At 36.3% G+C, this 20,037-nt stretch overlaps 1 protein-coding gene across 1 annotated transcript in view; it reads right to left on the minus strand.

The window, feature by feature from the left end:
* LOC125074984 (multidrug resistance protein homolog 49-like) overlaps positions 1 to 20,037 on the minus strand; it is a 69,742-nt gene that overhangs the window by 8,128 nt on the left and 41,577 nt on the right. The window contains exons 2-20 of the mRNA XM_047686496.1: positions 16,185 to 16,378; positions 15,670 to 15,814; positions 15,227 to 15,327; positions 14,298 to 14,469; positions 13,962 to 14,086; positions 13,288 to 13,483; positions 10,362 to 10,586; positions 8,436 to 8,622; positions 7,236 to 7,378; positions 6,035 to 6,184; positions 5,595 to 5,653; positions 5,203 to 5,337; positions 4,541 to 4,668; positions 4,075 to 4,169; positions 3,219 to 3,380; positions 2,931 to 3,113; positions 2,373 to 2,463; positions 1,386 to 1,498; positions 305 to 434 (exon numbers count right to left, since the gene is read on the minus strand). Of these exons, the coding sequence (XP_047542452.1) occupies positions 305 to 434; positions 1,386 to 1,498; positions 2,373 to 2,463; positions 2,931 to 3,113; positions 3,219 to 3,380; positions 4,075 to 4,169; positions 4,541 to 4,668; positions 5,203 to 5,337; positions 5,595 to 5,653; positions 6,035 to 6,184; positions 7,236 to 7,378; positions 8,436 to 8,622; positions 10,362 to 10,586; positions 13,288 to 13,483; positions 13,962 to 14,086; positions 14,298 to 14,469; positions 15,227 to 15,327; positions 15,670 to 15,814; positions 16,185 to 16,378 (2,734 nt within the window). The remainder of the gene's footprint in view (positions 1 to 304; positions 435 to 1,385; positions 1,499 to 2,372; positions 2,464 to 2,930; positions 3,114 to 3,218; positions 3,381 to 4,074; positions 4,170 to 4,540; positions 4,669 to 5,202; positions 5,338 to 5,594; positions 5,654 to 6,034; positions 6,185 to 7,235; positions 7,379 to 8,435; positions 8,623 to 10,361; positions 10,587 to 13,287; positions 13,484 to 13,961; positions 14,087 to 14,297; positions 14,470 to 15,226; positions 15,328 to 15,669; positions 15,815 to 16,184; positions 16,379 to 20,037) is intronic.

Raw genomic sequence — 20,037 nt, forward strand, 5'->3', positions numbered from 1 at the left:
TTCACCGAATTTAAATATCGTTTTTAATTGCATGCAAATAATTCAATAAAATAATATTAATCTACTTATCAATAAGAAACTCATAATAATAATAAGCCGAGATGGCCCAGCCCACCACTGAATTTTCATGTGCTTAATTTGTGTTTATAATTCATCTCGTGCTCGGTGAAGGAAATCGTGAGGAAACCTGCATGTGTCTAATTTCAACTTCATGGTGTAGTTTCATGTCATAAAAATTTACGCTTATCATAATTCTTATGATCTAATTACCAATATTATGTTTTTTTTTCGATATTGTTCTTACCTAAGCTATGTACCGTGCGGACATTAATAACAGCTTCGGTGGCCAGTCTGGACGCACCTTCCAGTGCGCGTTGCTCCTTAATTTCTGACTTCTTCGTTATCCAACCTTCCAGACATATACCACCAATGACCTTTAAAAATATAGACGGCAAATATTTACATATGAATTGTTTTAAATAAATTAAAAAAAGTAAACTCAGTCTTTGAGGTCCTACTAATTCAGAAACGCCGTATCTCCTAAGGCGGTACTTACAAACACTTGGTAGGCTTTGTGCACGTCCACCTGGGTAGGTACCATTCAGTAATCATATCTAACACCATCAAACAACATTAGTATTGTCGTTTAAAAAGATAAAGGGCGAGTAAGCCCGTGTAACTACAGGTAAAAGGGAACCCAACATCTTAGTTCCCGTTAGGAATATTACATATTAGTAAAAATTAGTAAATTTGTCTGAATCACATTATCTTTGGTTAGTATATCTAAAGAAATAAAAATATACTTTATTCAAGTAGGCTTTTACAAGGATTATTGAATCATCATTTTACAAAACTATATTAAGTAAAGCTACCACCGATTCGGAATGTAGATTATACTAAGGAAAACCGGCAAGAAACTGAGCAATTACTCTTTTTCAACATTTAAAACCCAAAGTAAATATATGTTAGTTAAATACAATTATATATGTATATAATATACCCTACCTGGAAGACAACAAGTATTAGCTTCATGCTTATTCATCATCTATATAATCTTGTATTGAGTAATATGCTTTTTTTCAAAGTATTTTTTTGAAATGATTTGAATTTATGAACCGGCAAAGTTAAAAATATCTGCGGAATTTTATCATAGAAACGGATACCTTGACGAATATTTAACAGTACGCTTGAAAGCTATGTAGAGTCTATGTCGAATAGAATCTCCATAGTATAGCATAGAAATAGTAATTGAACAAGACTAGGAAGTCAATAATGATAATTATACAGTTCCAAAGATTTGTGGCATTAATATTCATGATAGAACCAATATCTGCCCCCCACGTGGACGGAAAATAGACAGGAGATAAGTATCACATTATACTTACACATGGCACACTGAGTAAGCTAACAAGAGTCATCTTCCAGGAGTATGCCAATGCTAGACCGACGCCTAGGACCATTGTACTGACTCCCTGCAACATGGTGCCAAGACGAGTGCCTGTGGATAAATTAAGTTTGATAAACGCCATGCAATATTTAAAATATAAATGTTCTACCATAGAATATATTGTTATGGTATCGTACGGTTTACAGTGGATAAGCCAGTGTTAATTCAGGTATATGTGAAAATGACAATTTTATTTCTGGCAAATTCAAAAATATTTTATTAAATATAGAAGCATAAACATTTTTCGATAGTCAGAATTAAAACTATTACCAGTTTGGAATATCAATTACCCTGACCTGAGAGGAACCGGTGAATGAAACTCAGGAGTTTTTTTAGAGATTTTTTGTAATTTAAATATAAATAATCCTAACGGCAGTAATTTTTCAAGTTAGAAATATAGAAAAATTCTTAAACGTATAAATAAAAGATATTTCTGGTTTTGGGGATTCCCGTTGGGATCCCCCAGAAATTTAAAATAGGTATTGGTATTTGTAAGTTCTTAATCCATCTAGTATCCAGAACACTTTAATCAAAAGCTTAATATTGATGGAAACTCCCATCAGGAATACCATTATTTGTATTATAAATTCAGAAATGGCCCGAGAATGAGCCGAGATGGCCCAGTGGCTAGAACGCGTATCTTAACCGATGATTTCGGGTTCAAACCCAGGCAGGCACCACTGAAATTTTATGTGCTTAATTTGTATTTATAATTCATCTCGTGCTCGGCGGTGAAGGAAAACATCGTGAGGAAACCTGCATGTGTCTAATTTCAACGAAATTCTGCCACATGTGTATTCCGCCAACCCGCATTGGAGCAGCGTGGTGGAATATGCTCCAAACCTTCTCCTCAAAGGGAGTGGAGGCCTTTATCCCAGCAGTGGGACATTTACGGGCTGTATGTAAATTCAGAAATGTATCATACCTGTAGCGCCTTGAACTGCTGCGCAATCTGAAGCAAGACGTGCACACAGCGCACCCACAGAATTAGTAGGGATGTCGAACCAACCTTGCTCCTTTAAAAAAAAATGACATAGATTTGGTAGGTTTTTAAAAAGCAAACTTCTTAGTCACTGCTAGTTAATGCACAGTCTAAAATAATTATTAATGGGATTTGAAATTTCATCTCGTGCAAGGAAAACATCGTGCGAAAACCTGCATGTCTCTAAATGCAACGTAAGTCTGCTACATGTATAACCACCAATCCGCAATGAAACTTGGTGTAATAATCTCCAAACCTTCTCAAACTCAAGAAGAGACTCATGGGCCCAGCAGTAGGACATTAACAGACTGCTTGCTGTTTGGCTTTACTTTTTTTTACGTTTTCTAATAGTTGACTGTAGTTCTAGTTTCATTAAAATTGGTTGAGTTTCAAGAGCTATAATATTTTAAGGCAGGTAAAACCATATTGCATAGCTAGTTTTATTATTACCGAAAACGATTAAAACTACAAACTAATTGTTTTAAATGTATCAAAATTTACCTGCACCAAATAATTTTCGAACGTCATGACTCTCAATCGATCTGTGAGCTTTGCACCCGCCAGGCCGAAAAGCCAAGCTTGGAGGAATGTCACGAGACCACTCACAGCCGCAGCACAGGCGAACATGCCCGCGTAGAATTGTGATTGACGTAGAATTTCATCAGGGTCTGGCCACGAGAACATCTAGAAGACAATTTTTAATTGATAACAGACTTTTTCCATTAAGAATGCTAAGTCATAAGATTTATGACTATATCGAGTTGTTGTCAAAATTAAATAAATTCTTACACCATAAAGTTTAGAGAAGAGCAACGCAAAGATTGGCATTGTGGCTCCTATTAGCAGAGACGCCAGCCCTCCACCGGCTAAAAGCGGCCACTCCTTGCTGTTCAGCTTCAGGAGTTGCCAAGTTGATACATTAATCTCTTTCTCATCCTTGGCGTCTTCTTCCTGAAAGATAAATAATATATAAGATCACTTCTTACTGCCTGGCATTAAGTACTAGACCATGCTTAATGATATCACGGCTGCAGTTTTTGATGTTTAAATCGAAAAAGGAAATGTACCTAAAATGGTACTTTTGAGAAATGAGGTTTAAAGTTTTTCTTTACTTTAAATTTATGTAATCTAGTCATTCCATTGGCGATATAATATACTTTTACTCATTCACAGTAACCGGCAGACGTTGTCCTGTTTGTGTATACGTTAATTGTCACGGAGATCGGTTAAACGGCACTGAAGATGATAGCATAAAACTATGGAAATAGGTAAAAAGTACATTTATGTGCAGCCATATGGTGGCAGGGCTTTGCACAAGCCCATCTGGGTAGGAAAAACACATTCTCATCTTCCTGTATTCTACCGACAATTAGCAATACATAGTAAAGCAGTTTTAAGGGTGAGTAAGCCATTTAGTTCCGCCATCTTAGTTCTCAAAGTTGTTGACGCATTGACGATGCAAGGAATGATTACAATTTCTTACATTACCAATGGCTATGGGCAAAGGTGGCCAAACCCATCAAGTGACTCGCTTACCAACATAATAAAACGAAACCTTCCATAGCGACTGGTCATACTGTTATGTAATAATTCTCTATTTTAATAATCTATTTTAATAAGTATATTTTAGTAAAACGAAGTATACCTGTTCCATTATTACGTTTGGTGCAGGCATAGCTTGAGTTGCCATGGATCCTAGGCGAAAACTGCTTCGGACGAAGCTATCTCTTCTGAAGGATTCTGTAAAGTGAAATCAAATGCTGTAGAAGTAATAAATAAGAAAGCTGGATTGCAATGGGCAGGTCTCTGACTCTGACTAGTCCTCGAGGGAGACCAAGTGACCATGTCTAGATAGGGCGATGATATTCGTGAGGCAAGAGACAGGGATTGGAGAAGGAGAGCTGAAGACTGAGCTGAGTGAAAAAATATCAAAAATCGTGTAGTGATAATTGTTGATCTTACTTGTTCTTGGAATAGACTTCACACCAAGCTATGACGTAAGGGAGTATAAAATTGTATTATGGACAAAAGTTCAGATACAATCAACGAGTCCATACATATTACACGAATCTTTTCTGCCTGTCTAGTCATCTTATAAGTAAACTCTTTACCTCTATGGGCTATGGAGCAGACGCTGCTATTCCGTCGGACGACACTACGTTTCCGTTTAGATTCAGCTTTGACAACTTCACCGTGTTCATCCTCGTCTGCAGACTCGGGTAACGATGCAGCTATACTCCTGGTAAATATAATTGTTATTGTCATTTTCTTTCAAGCTTAGGCATGAGCGTCCTTAAGAAATTTTATCAATTCATCGCCAACGTGATATCAAGATTAGAAACTGAGATGTTACGTCTCTTGTGTTAGTTACACCGGATTACTCACAGCAATACTATGTATATTGTTTTACGATAGAATATGTGATGAGTGGGGGTACCTATCTAGACTGGTGTGGACAAACCTATATTACCACCACGTGATTGGTTTTTTCGAAAAATCCTCAGTGACAGCCTTTAGTCTGGAAGTGGGAAGTGTGTACCCTCCCGTGCCTCGGAAAGCACGTAAAACCGTTGGTTCTTCAAATTCCCAGCAAACCCTTTCTAACCACGTCAGATTGTTTTACCATCGGATTATGAAAGCAAGGGAATAGAGAGCACACACATACATGTACACATTAATATGTCCTGCGTAGCTGGCTTGTCTCTCTTGAGATTAGCCGCCGTGTCCGAAGTCAGTCAGGACGACATAATCATATTATGTACAGATTCCTCACCTGTGTGTCATGTCGTCTTGCAGCAGCTGCCAATAGGCGCCTTTCTTTTCAAGCAGCTCCAAGTGAGTACCTTGTTCTAGCACTGCGCCCTGCTCGATGTACACGATCCGCGATGCATTCACGATCGTTGACAGCCTGAATCGAAACGAAAATGACAATTACATTTCTTCTTCTTTTTTTTCTTTTGAAATCTTTTATGTAGTTGAAAACAATATTCTTATGTAATTTTATTTCGTGTCGGAAATTTGTAACGATTTGAAATGAACGTTTAAAATGAATAAATCCAATTTTCAAAGGTTTTCCTGATATAATTATTTTTATGATAACCTGACTTAGTTTAATCCCTATCCTACCTAGTGGAAAAGCTTGTTTTTAATGTATTTCATACAAACCTGTGGGATACAACTAATGTTGTCCTTCCTTTGCTAGCGGCATCCAATGCTGCTTGGACCTAAAATTAATGACACAAATTATTATGATTTAAATTTTAATTTCATGTTTTTTTAAAATAAGAACAAAATTCTTTAAAACAAAGTTCACCATGAACTTTGCAACGGCTCCCACTTATCAAGGTAGATGTCTCACACAACTTTGTGTTGTGTGAGACATCTATCTTGATAACGGATACCTTGCCTCAAGTAAGATTTATTGACTCAGCGGAGTCGAAAACTTGGCGTTGTAAGATTATCATTACGTGTTTCATTCGTACAATGACTATCACTGATTCTATCAAAGTGATCAATGGTAGTGTGAATATATGATTACTAATTGGGAGTAATGAAGCATCGTTTTAACTTAGTTAAGGTATATTTTCTTATTATCTCAAGCTCACCTGTCGTTCAGCAGTTGGATCCAAGGCCGAGGTGGGTTCGTCGAGCAAAAGCAAGGCTGGTTTCCTTAATAACGCACGAGCTATCGCCACTCGCTGCTTCTGACCCCCAGAGAGTTGAGCTCCTTTTTCGCCGAGTATAGTGTCATAGCCCTGTTGGAAATATATTAAAAGTAAATTCTGCGCTTTTTGTCCTTTTTTTAGATAGTTGGATGGACAAATGGGCTATCTTTTTTTTATACATATTGGACAACATCACATACATTACTCTGATCCCAATGTAAGTAGCTAAAGCACTTGTGTTATGGAAAATCAGAAGTAACGATGGTACCACATTCACTCAGACCCAAGACCATATAGAAAACTTTTTCTACATCGACTCGGCCGGGAATCGAACCCGGGACATCGGAGTGGCGTACCCATGAAAACCGGTGTACATACTACAGACTGTAATGACAAGTGATCAGACATTACGCAAAAATAAAACAGTCCAAAAAACATTTAAGTACCAATCTGTTATTTACTTAACCTATTTTATAGGAAAACCCCTCAAACTGAAGAAATATTTAAATTGAAATTGGACCTTCTTATTGAACAAATTAAGATATTTTTGTTGAAGTTATACATCATTTGACCCAACAACATTAACAGCCTGCAAATTTCCCACTGTTGGGCTAAAGCCTCCTCTCACTTTGAGGATAAGGTTTGGAGAATATTTCACCACGCTGCTCCAATGCGAGTTGATGGATACACATGTGGCAGAATTTCGTTGAAATTAGACACGTGCAGGTTTCCTCTCGATGTTTTCCTTCGCCGAGCACGAGATGAATTATAAACACAAATTAACCACATGAAAATTCAGTGGTGCTTGCCTGGGTTAACACGCAATCATCGGTTAAGATGCACGCGTTCTAACCACTGGGCTACATCGCCTCTCCCTGTCATTTGGCGCGTTAGGAAAAATTATGAGTGTGTTTTAATGCAGGAAAACGTGGAAACTACACAATGAAGTTGCTCGCTAAATAGACAACTTCACACCTTATCTTAAAATTGTCCTGAATGTTTAAATTTGCGCGTGAAGTTTCATTATTAAAAATTAAGATTACTATTTAATAATAATTAATTATTTCCGTGCAAGATCCTCTTACGCGAGCGCCCAAATACTTTTTTTGTTATCTATAACATTGATTTGTATCTGACTCACATTTGCCAGTTTTACTATGAAGTGATGCGCCTGCGCAGTTTTCGCGGCTTCTATCATGCTCTCCTCGCTTGCATCTTCAACACCCAGCATTATATTCTCCCTGATAGTTCCACTAAAGAGCACCGGTTCTTGACCAACGACACCTGTAAACACATTCGAATTGATTAAAAACAATTTTTCTTGTCAACAAATTCAACAATTCTTCGTTCATAGTTTCGTAGATTCAAGTCATTTGTAAAAAATACATTGGTAAAGTAGACGTATTATTCGATACAAGATTATATTGATGATAAAAAAGCGTGGAGTTAATGCTCGTTGACTTCACACATTTAACGACCTCCTTGGTCGAGTAGTGTGTACACCGGTTTTTAGTAGTTAGTAGCGTACGCCACCCCGAGGTCCCGGGTTCGATGGCTGGCCGAGCCGATGTAAAAAAAGTCATTAATTTTCTATGTTGTCTTGGGTCTGGGTATTTGTGGTACCGTCGTTACTTCTGATTTTCCATAACACAAGTGCTTTAGCTACTTACATTGGGATCAGAGTAATGTATGTCATGTTGTCCAATATTTAAATATTTAAATTTTTTAAGCACATATAATTTTATTTAACTAACATGACTGTATTTTTAGATGTTGAAAAAGAGTAACTACTGAGTTTCCTGCCGGTTCATGCGGTTAGAATCTACATTCCGAACCGGTGGTAGCTTTACTTAAAATAGTTTGTTTAATGACGATTCAAAAGTGCTTGTAAAAGCATACTTGAATAAAGTATATTTTGATTTTGATTTTTGATATGTAGGCAAATTGGCAAGTAGCCTATGCCCTAGGCCCTATGGTTAGAGATCACCTCCCATAGACATTGGCGGTGTGAGAAATTGTTAACCAATCCTTATATACACTTATATACACAGCTCTGCCATATTATACAATCCAAGCTGTGGATTAAGCCTTTGATTTATAAAACAATAATATTTCACTTAACTACTTATATCAACTTTAATTTTACTTCCGATAACAACTTCGGCGACATTCAAAACCCTGGTTTTCGCGAATACATACTAATATTATTAATGCAAAAGTAACTCTGTCTGCTTGTCTGTTATGCTTTCACGGCTAAGCCACTGAACCGAATTTTATGTCTACTTGGACTAGAACAGCGATAGATGTGACGATAAAAGTATTTTTCAAATTGTTTACGTACCAATGCTTCGTCGGTAATGGTGTAAGTGTAATGTGTTCAGTTTCTGCCCGTCAACGGATATGCAGCCGCTGTCCGGTTCATAAGCACGCTGTAGTAATTGCAACAAAGTCGATTTTCCACATCCGGATCCGCCAACGAGCGCCACCGTCTCGCCCGCTTTAACTTTCAGAGAAAGTCCACGAAGAACCTAAATATTAATAATTAAATTTTAACGTTTGAGTAATATGTTGAAATAATATAATCGGAGTTGATTCTTATTGAAATGAAATTAATCATTTAACAAAACGATATAATAAATAACTACGAAGTTAAATTACTATGTTTTTCTTATTTATTTATCTGTGAAACAAGAAAACAGTCAACAAATGGTTCAAAAATCGGCCTTTCGCTCGCGATCTCTGAGAGACAATGTTTGCTAAAATAAATTTTGTAAGGGAAAGGGTTTAAATGTAGAGATAATAATTATTACATAAGAATATTTACATTAAAGTAAAGCAATCAACTACACACACACACAATCATAAACAAAATATTATTTCATACACACACACATCGTATCTATATCTATTATTTCGTGCATATCTACGATAGACCCGATCGAAACCCATCCACAAATATAGATCGTTAAAAAATAATAATTTTTTTAGTCGACAACATACATCCATATTCGTATAATCAAGATATTTCGTTATTAAATCCACGAAATTCAATAACATGACAGTTCAACGGGCGGCCATGTTTGACGTTCGTATAATATTTCGTTTTAATAATTTCGTGCCGGGTTACGGTATTTCCCGGGCCGGGTTTTCATCTAGTTATGATAATAATATATATTGTTTGATCACCTGATGGTAAGTAGCCATCATCAGTTGTTATGTCCCTTGTGCCTGTAGTTTCACTGACTCACCTTTCAAACCGAAACACAAAATACTATATGGCGGTGAATGCACGATGGCTCAGTGACCCAGGCGGCTTTGGCAAAATATCAAGGGTTTACTGACGTCATATTGTAATTAGCGAATAAATACTTCATAAACCCAATACCCTGCGGTTAACGTCATGGAAATACTTGGTAAGGAAATGTAATGATTAATATCATTTTACAAGATGTTCTAGGCATTAATTTAAGTAGGTTATGAGGCAAGAGGATACTTTAAAACAATATGGCTGAACTTTATTATGAGTGATACAACATTATGCAATAATAAGAAAAAGAATTCATTGAGGTTCACCTTTAAAACATGCATCCATTTTAAAAGAAATTTCGGAAAAATTGTTTTACTTAGCCAGTAATCTTTCGAAGATTTTGTTTTAAGTTCAATTTGGGTGGCAGACTAGCTAATGTCTCACCTGATGATAAGTCACCACTGTCCATGAACATATTGAATATCTTTAAATCAACACCCTACCAATCTTGGGAGTTCAAGATGTTATATCCCTTGTGTCTGTAATTATACTGGTTCAATTATTCTGGTGCAGAATAATTTCAAGTCTCGCTATTGGTTATTGCTCAAAATTTATTTCCAAAAAATATTTTTGTAAATAAAAGTAATCTCCCGTAATTATGTATAATTATTCTAAGGGCTTCCTCCTTTGAGGAGGATTTGAACTTATTCACCATGCAGTTCTAATGGGGGTTCAACCACCAACAGACTTTTGTTGAAGTACAGACACAACATTCCTCGCGATGTTTTCACATTTACGAATAAAGCACATGAAATGTTTTTAATGGTGTTAGGGTTTGAACCCGCAATCATCGGTGCAAGATGCACTTATGGGCCATCTCTGCTCAATTGCGAAATTCCTATTTTTATAAATAAATGTAATGAGTTGCAATTAATCGAAACCGTTCTCATTCACATGACTGGGATTAAGTACTTATTTAAGTGCTTCATAAAGATTGTTATTAAAGTGTTCATAGTTCACCTTTACATCGGATCTTGATGGATAATTGAAGTACAAGTTCTCGAAGATAATGTCTCCCTTAAACCTCTCCGGCTTGGTGCCAGTGTCCTTTAGAGCATTAATATTCGACTGTCGCTCCAATAATTTGAACAGTGATTTCGCCGCTCCTCTCGCCGTGGAAAATATTTCCAAATGTGGATTACACATCGCGATATTTTGGGCAGCCATGAATGTGCAGAATAAGACCTAAAAAACATACATTAGTAAGATAATGTTCTGTCATTGTTCGTCAATTTGAATTTTTTATCGTTTTGTTCAATTTTAGACAAAATTGTTGATAGTTTTTTTTGTTATTATTATGCATTTATAACTTTAGTTATGTTTTGAAGGTGATACGTAACAATGTTGTGTCTTCTTCTGACGTATCAACTCAATAAAGACAGAAAGAGAACAATGTATGTTTGACTAAACGGCGTTAAACAACGTACACTCTTTTACAATCAGAGAAAACCCAAATACCCAACATTTGACAGCAAATTGACGCGGTATAATTGGTCGACAGCTTGATTAATCTATGATTTCCACTATGGATTTGCGAAAAAATGGCGTTTTGAACGTCGACAAAAATGTTACCGGAATTTTGAAAGTACAATTAAAGTGGATATAAGTGGTTGTGTAATAGTGTTGTATCATAAATAAATATATATATATCTTCTCCAGCAGTTGCCGAATCATTAATGAAAGAAAATGTACGTGAATGCAAATCAAAATTTAATTTTACCCCTGTAAACACCAATGACATAATTTGTACATTTAGGTCATTAGACATTAAGAAAACTGCTGATCTATGGGGTATTTCTGTAAAGGTGATTAATTCAATTATTGATCTAATTGCACCTTATCTTGCAATAATATTCAATGATTGTGTTCAACGTGGTGTATTTCCTGACCTGATGAAACATAGTAAAGTCATTCCAATATTTAAATCTGGTAGCTCTTCAGATCCTAACAATTATAGGCCAATCTCGATACTACCAACCCTCAGCAAAATATTTGAAAAAATTATTTTAAATCAATTATTAGCATATTTCAATAGATACAATCTGCTTCATAGAAAACAATTTGGATTTACGAGGGGTCGCTCGACTACCGACGCAGGTATCGAACTAATAAGAAATATCTATGAAGCCTGGGAGAGGTCGCAGGATGCCTTAGGGATTTTCTGCGACTTATCCAAAGCCTTTGATTGTGTTCAACATGAAACTCTGGTCAGGAAACTATATCACTATGGAATTAGAGAATGTGCACTCGACCTTCTGACTTCTTATCTTAACAATAGAATTCAGAGGGTTGACGTTAAAGGGACAAGGTCTCCTGGGGTCTTAGTTGGTATGGGGGTCCCACAAGGATCAATTCTTGGACCTTTTCTATTCCTCATATATATTAATGACTTGCCCTTTCTTGTTGGGAACAAACATGATATAGTATTGTTTGCTGATGATACCTCTTTGGTTTTTAAAATTAATAGGAAACAGGTACAGTATGACGATGTAAACAATGCTATGTCTGATATAGTACACTGGTTTAGCGTAAATAATCTTAGGCTGAATAATAAAAAAACTAAAATTGTAAAATTTAGCACACCAAACGTGCAAAATGTAAAACCCGATGTACTTATCAATGGGGAATCGATGGATCCAGTTGAAACAACTGAATTTCTTGGCCTTACTCTTGATGCCAAATTACAGTGGCTCCCCCATATAAGCGGATTGGCGGGTAGACTGAGTTCTGCGGCATTTGCGGTCAAAAAAATTAGATTATTTACCGATGTTGATACGGCTCGCCTAGTTTATTTCAGTTACTTTCACAGTATAATGTCGTACGGTATTATGCTTTGGGGTAACGCAGCCGCTATCCATACTATATTTGTGCTGCAGAAGAGGGCTATTCGCGCAATCTATAACCTGGGAGCCAAGGAATCTTTGAGGTATAAATTTAAAGAAATTAAGATATTGACTGTTGCTTCTCAATATATATTCTGTAATGTTTTGTATGTACGGAAAAATATTAATGTTTTTATGAGAAAATGTGATTCTCATAACGTTGGTATAAGGAACAAACACAATCTTGTTACTCCTGTTACTCGACTGCATAGAGTCAGTAACTCTTTTGTGGGGCAATGTATACGCTTCTACAACAGGATCCCAGAAAGCGTTCAAAATGCTTCTGTTGCGAAATTTAAAAAAATTGTTAAGGAACGCTTGTGTGCGAAAGGTTACTATACAATTAGTGAGTTTATGTTTGATAGCACACCTTGGGAATGAAACGATCGCCTCCTGGCTGTTTCTACTCATATATAATTATGTATATAATTAATTTGACGTAAAAAAAAAAAAGTCCCGCTGAGTTTCTTTCGCCGGTTCTTCTCAGGTCAGGGTGTTTTCTTTTCCGAACCGGTGGTAGTGTTTAACTTGACAATCAATAAGAAAGTGTAATACTTCTATATTGAATAAAGGAATTTGAGTTTTGAGTTTTGAGTTTTGATATTAATCATAAACTCTTAGTAGTGCACAATAAAGCTTATCTTTTTTCCTACTTCGATTGGAATAGGCTACATATGACGTTACGATTCCCTGCTAGTGAAATATCAACAAGTGACTCGTAAATCATGTTCGGATGTACGATGTGTTTAGTTTGCGTCATAAAATTAAAAAAAAAAACCATTATATTGCATATTAGCTGTCGTCCGCGGCTTCGGTCGCGTTTTAGGGTCTGGTCATCTGATCAGGCATAAAATGGTCTGTCTTTGGAATTCAAGTTTGTTTCATACAAAATTTTCGCCGTCAAAGTGTAACAGTAGTTTTTATATACCTACCACAAAATAATTCGTAAGTGTTAGAGTGAATAAAGGTTTTTAAGAAAATTGAAGTCTCGTATTCATAATTACCGTCACTAGGACTCCGGGATGGTACGTCCTGTCGTCGACGTCTAATGGCATGTCGTGCACGCAAAGGCTGGCACCGTAAGCGAACACAACAGCGTTTAAGGTGTAAGTCAACAGCCAGCCCAAGCCAGCGCCGGCGCCGGACCACGCGCAGCGCTTGCGAGCCGCTGAATTTGCACCGTTCAAAGCTTCTGAGTATCTATTTTTAAATATTAACAAATGTTTATATTATTTTTCCATCATATTGTTTATGGTCTAATAAAATTTATTTTCTAATTTGACTGTCTCGTTTGTCTATTTTATGAAAACAATTGTTGTAAAAATAACATATAAAAAAACACACACATTCTTTCGCCGGTTCTTCTCAGGTTATTCTCAGAACCGGTGGTAAACTTCTTACTATCAAGAGCAAGTGTAACACTTCTATATTGAATAAAGATTTTTGATTTCGACTTTGACTTCGAAAAGTGACTAAACAAATCTCCAGATACCCTGATCCCAGGCTCAAAGCCCAGGCCTACACTCCCATTCCTCTGAAAGTGTGTAAAACCGTTGGTCTGGACTAATGAATCGCTCGCTCGAATTTGCCGTTTCATCGGATTATAAGAGTTTGGGAATAGAGAGTGCCCCTGTGCTGACATCCCTTGAGCGCTCTCATGACGTCATGACGTACTTACTTTGTAACTTCCACGTGTTCTCCAGAGTACGCTCTGACAGTCCTTATAGCGGAAAGAGCTTGCTCGACTATTCGCCCTGCTGTTCCATATGCCACTACTTCTTCTGAAGAACAGCGAGTTTGATTCTAAAAGACAAATGATATTACTAATTACTGTTTTTTTTCGGGTTGTGTTGCTGTTGGCCCTAATGGCCTATACATGAAATTAAAATATTCAAATTAATTTATACTATAATTATTAGGTCCTCTGTTGCTCTAGGGCTCTATATCCACTCCTTTGCTGCCATACCTTTAAATCCGACTCTGATAAGTTTATTAAATTTAACAAATTATTTACCTTAGCAACTGTGGCCGCGACGAACAATGCGACTGGTACTACTGCCAAACCTGCTAGTGTAAGTTGCCAGCCATGAACCAATGCCACGGTAGAAGCCATGATAACGCTGCCAGCCAGATACGCAGCCATAGACACGTGCTCACCGACACCCATTTTTAATTTATCTACATCTCTGTTGACAGAATATTAATTTTAAATTAAACTATACGACGTTTTCACTCCATTTATATTCAATTATTTACTAAATGTCGTGTTGAATATCAAAAATCTATTTCTCGTTCGAAAATAAAACAGATCAGATCAGATCTGATATGAACCAGAAAGAAAATCACGAAGTGATGCTATCATGCAAGCATAGTTGCTGGTTTTGCGTGATTTTCGTACTTGGTGATAGGGCTTTGGGCACCTGGTTATGTACCAACAAACTATACTTGGTATTTGTTCCGATTTGAAGGCTGTGTGAGCCAGTGTAACTACGAGTGCAAGGAACGTTACATCTTAGTTCCCTAGGTTAGTGTCCCATCGGCGATGTAAAGGAATGGTTTATCAATTCGGTTATCACTGACCTTGTGGCCCATGATAACGAAAGTTTCATTTTTAAATCCGAAATTCCTGTAATTTCTGAATTAACATACAGACTCCCTGCTATATTTTTTTATGAGCAAATGGGCCATCTGATGGTGAGTAGTCACCATCGCCGATGGACAATAGCGATGAAAGAAACATTAACCATTATTAAATCACCAACGCACCGCCAACCTTTGGAACTAAGACGTTATGTCCCTTGTGCCTGTAGTTACACTGCCTCACTCGCACATCAAACCGGAACACAACAATACTGGTTCTTTGCTGTTTGGCGGTAGCACAAATACCTACCATGAAGGGTCAATTATATGATTTAAAAGTAAAGATCAGTGTTAAGCACTTACTCTGTGAGCGCCGTAGCGAAGTTCATCGTCGTGTTTGTATCGAAGAATGCTGTTTCTTGACTAAGCACAGACCGTAACAGCTTCCATCTTAATCTAGTTATCTAGAAAATAAATCGTTTTATTTTTATTTTTTTTGTATTATAGGGAGCAAACGAGCAGGAGGCTCACCATGGAAAGTGATTACCACCGCCCATTAAGTACCTTAAATCTTGGGATCTAAAATGTAATGTCTCTTGTGCCTGTACTTATACTGACTCACTCGAAACAGAACTCAACAATACGAACTATTGCTGTTTGGCGGTAGAATATCTGATGAGTATGTACTTATCCAGGCGGGCAACAAAACTAAACCAAGTAAGGTTCAAGGTTATAACTAAATTTGAAATGGGGGTATTATATAGGAAAAAAAATACTTTTATATCACACAAATCAGTTTTACTTACCATTCTAGAAGCAGCCCAGTTAGCAAGTGTGACGGCACCAGCTGCTGCTACCAATTGGCACATCATGATCGCGACACTGGCGAGGGCGAAGGCTACTGAGTCATCCACAAGGGCGTCCATATGCAGTGTCCTGTTACCGTCGTCTCTGAAATCATTAAAGATAATATGACTGCGTTACGTCGTCATTAATATAATCTTGTATTCAGTAATATGCCTTATTAATAAGTTTTTTGACGTGAGATTTAATTTCTTTTGATTGAGTTAAAAATAACTGTGGCATTTTATTATAGTACGCCAGGAATGATGTATTAACATTGCTAAGTCGAAAACTGGATGTTATTAGTTTACTTTCCCCGTGCTTTGGCAAATAGCAAAACATGGTTAGCATTTTACTAAAAAAATTGGCTTTATTGACATTAGTTGTGCTATTACAGTTAGGTTAGTAACAACAGTTGCTATGCTTTAACCGTAATACAGGACTAACAAATTGATTAAAACTTTTCAGCAATACTTACAGCCTCTGCCCACCACCAAACATATGTAGTATCAGATCCTTGGCTGGCGGTTCTTTGGCATTGTGACGTTGTATGAAAAGCGCTGTCAGCTCCCCGTATATCAACACAGCTGCCACCAGACCACCAGAACAAACTCCTCCAAGAAGAGCTCCTATTACCGTGGCCGTGACTTCCCCCCATGTTGAATATCGCCACTGAAACAAGACAAATAATACTTTAATATATATATATATATATATATGTATGGACGTGCAAATGGTCCACCTGGTGGTAAGTGGTCACCATCTCCCATAGACATTGACGCTGTAAGAAATATTAACCATTCCTTACATCGTCAAACGGGAACTAAGATGTTATGCCTGTAAACTCATCATGGCTCACTTACCCTTCCAACCGGAACACAATAATACAAAATATTATTGTATATTACATGTTGTGTATAATGTTAGATACGCAACTGTTACATTTTACTTATTCCTAAAATAAATAAAAAAAATGTTGGAAGAAGTTAATGAACGCCTAATGGATTAAATACTTTTTTGTCATCTCTTAACTTTTCCTGGTGTCTGTCAATATGTTATGACACTTGCACTTGTTTTCAATAAACCGTTTTTAATGCTTTCATTCTAAATCGTTCATTCTAAATTACTTCTACAAAAATGATAGACGTCTTGATTTATTTTTAGATAATATATACAGCCGAAGTAAAGAAAAAACTTTTTAGCGGAAATGTACCCATAATGTCTTTGTCTAAATCTGTTTGTCTTTGGTTAGTATATATGATATTTGACAGTACACCAGAAAGCTATGCTAGAGTGGGGCTGGTGGAGATATCTGTAGTAATAATTAATCAGTATGCAGTGGCAATTACTTTTTAATAAACAAGACAATATTACTTTAGTGATAACAAAACAAGCGCCGTTTGAAAAATGAGGCTTAAAGTTTCATTGTCTTTTCCACGGACGATGAATAACGATTAGAGATGTTTGCAGAAATTGTGATTGAGTTGTTGTTAAACTATATTTAAGTAATGAATATTAAAACGATTACTTACCTCGGGTTTGAAAGGATATTTCAAATCAAATAATGAAATTATATACAATGTACGAAAATAGTAAATGGTAATGAGAAAATGTTTATTAAAAAATCCCGTGTGAATTAAACAATTACAAAAAAAAATATGTCTAAATAAGAAAGAGGAAAAAGTGTCGCCTGGAACGTAGCGCTTTTTAACCGACTTCTAAAAAGGAGGAGGTTCTCAATTCGACTGTATTTTTTTTTTTACGTATACTCAGATATAAGAGGAGAAAAGCCAAATAAACCAGATTTGACTACAAATTAACGCGATAACATCTTACGAAAGTTCGATTAATCTATAACATTCACTATAAAAATATCACGAAAGAATGACGTTTTGAATGTTAACGAAATTGTTATCGGAATTTTGGAAGTAAAATTAAAGTGGATATAAGTGGTTAAGTATAATATTGTTGCATTATAAATAAAGATATATTAATCATAAACTCTTAGCAGTGCGCAATATAGCTGAGTTATAAGCGAATCGCATGTGATACGTAAATCTACGGTTTGTTTATCTTTATTCCTACTTCGATTGGAATAGACTATGATATATACGTCACGATTTCTACCAGTCCATTCTACTGTAAGTCGCGTAAACTTTGACCCAATAAAACAAATGTTATTATAATTTATAATTGTTAAATTTGAAATGAAAAGAAAACCCGTTTTTTATGCTTTTTCACAGGTCCAAGATGTTTATTTCCGTAACGGTGGTAGATTTTTTGACAGTCAATAAGCTAGTATAACACTGATTTTGATTTAATGTTTCCCAAAATTTTATTCCAACAGGATAAGCACTCAAGAGCTCAATTCGTGGTAATGTTTCTTGTGCAGCGTTGAAGTTATCCATCGTGATGCACCGCCTATCAGTTACAAAACCTCCTCAATACTCTTTGTCTAGTAGTGAGTAAAGAAAAATATCTGAAAGCTTTAATAACTGCAACCGTTCCAATCTTAGCGGATGTCTACGCCCTATAAAATCTACCAGTCAAATTTCAAGTTTGTAAGTGTTATAGTTTCTGAGATTCGTGATTAATCAGTGAGCCGTATCGCTTACTTATTAATTCGCTTCTATATATATAGATTATACAATGACAAAAATCATTAAATGTGCTTAATTTGTGTTTATAATTCATCCCGTGCTCGACGAAGGAAAACATCGCGAGGAAAATTACACGTGGCTACGCTCCGCGATTAAGCGTGGCATCGAATCGCACCGTAACGAATTTACACGTGGTAAAGAACATAAAAGTGTTTACGCAAATTGTGAACTTCTAATATTGTATATAGCCTTCTCCAATAGGCTATTTGACAATGCGAAAAATTAAGTGTCAATTATTGTAATCAGTATATATTATGAGATTAAAAATGGTTATTTATTAACAAAGGTTGAAAATAATAACTAATTTATTCAAAAATCCATAAATAAAAAAGGATTTTTTTAATCGTTTGTCACGTGACACAAAACGTTCCTGATTGGTCGGGCTTATGATGACGTCACTTGCTGGTTAACCTCGTTTGCCTACTGTATGTGGATTATATGTGCCACAGATTACAATACAGGAAAGTGACGTCACCGACCCCATTGCAGCGCCATTTTATCAAAGTTTTCGCGCGCTAATAGTGAATTTTTAATTTGATATTTTTCAGCAAATATGTACTAGAATTACAAAACTTACTAAATAATATAAAATGGATTTTAAAAACTAGTCAAATAGCCCATTGATGAAAGAATCAATAAACCTTAGATCATCAGACATACTACCGCCAAACAACAGTACTCAGTATTGTTGTGTTCCGGTTTTAATTGTGAGTGAGTCAGTGTAACTACAGGCATAATGACATCTTAGTACTCAAGGTTAGTGACCACTCACCATCAGGTAGCATTCGACAGTACACCTAACTATGCCATAGAAAGACCTCTGGGTAACTAGGAATGCCGGATAATTTTTTTTTGTCATACCCCATTACGTATTTTCCCCATTATGACCGATGTCGATGTTATCAAGGAACTTCGTCATAAATGCGTTAATAATCGATTTGATTAACACAATTAAAATTCTTTTCAAACATTCATTTGTTTAGCGATATATTTGTATTTAAATTCAATATGGCTGCCACCGGAACACGTAAAAAGTAACATAAATAAAGTAACAAAAAACGTCCCACTGCGGTGCTAACAGAGTCGTCTCAAGCTATGCTGGGGCCCTTGGTTACCCATGAGTTTGGGGCCCTTTTGGTAGATATTTACTACCATGTACAAACAATTTGCTTATGGCCAGGCCTTAAGTATAGTTTCAAATAAACGGTGCGGTAATTTTTGTAAATTCGTAGGAATCTAATTGGTTGTACAATCTTATGGCTATTTTGTAGTATATCTATTTCTATCATGAAGAGCACGTCTTTCTACTTTTAATAGCAACTGTCGTCAATAGCCTTTTTTGATAAATATATTAGTTATTTCTTACAAATATATCACTTTCGAAAATTTACATAGCAGTCAACGTGAACAAACATATGAAGGAAAATAGACTATGAATAATATAATATATATGAAGGAAATATTCTTCGGGGTCCTATCAGGATGGAGGCCCTGGGTACATGCCCAATGTGCCCTATGGTAAAGACGGTAATGGGTGCTAAAGCCTCCTGTCCCTTTGAGGAGAGGGTTATTGTAGCTAATTGGGTTGATGGTTGCACGTGGTGTTCCATTGAAATTCGACACATGCAGGTTTCCTCGCGATGCTTTCCTACACAGTCAAGTGGTGCACAT

This window comes from Vanessa atalanta, chromosome 29 (genome assembly GCF_905147765.1).
Source record: "Vanessa atalanta chromosome 29, ilVanAtal1.2, whole genome shotgun sequence".
NCBI classification, from domain to species: domain Eukaryota; kingdom Metazoa; phylum Arthropoda; class Insecta; order Lepidoptera; family Nymphalidae; genus Vanessa; species Vanessa atalanta.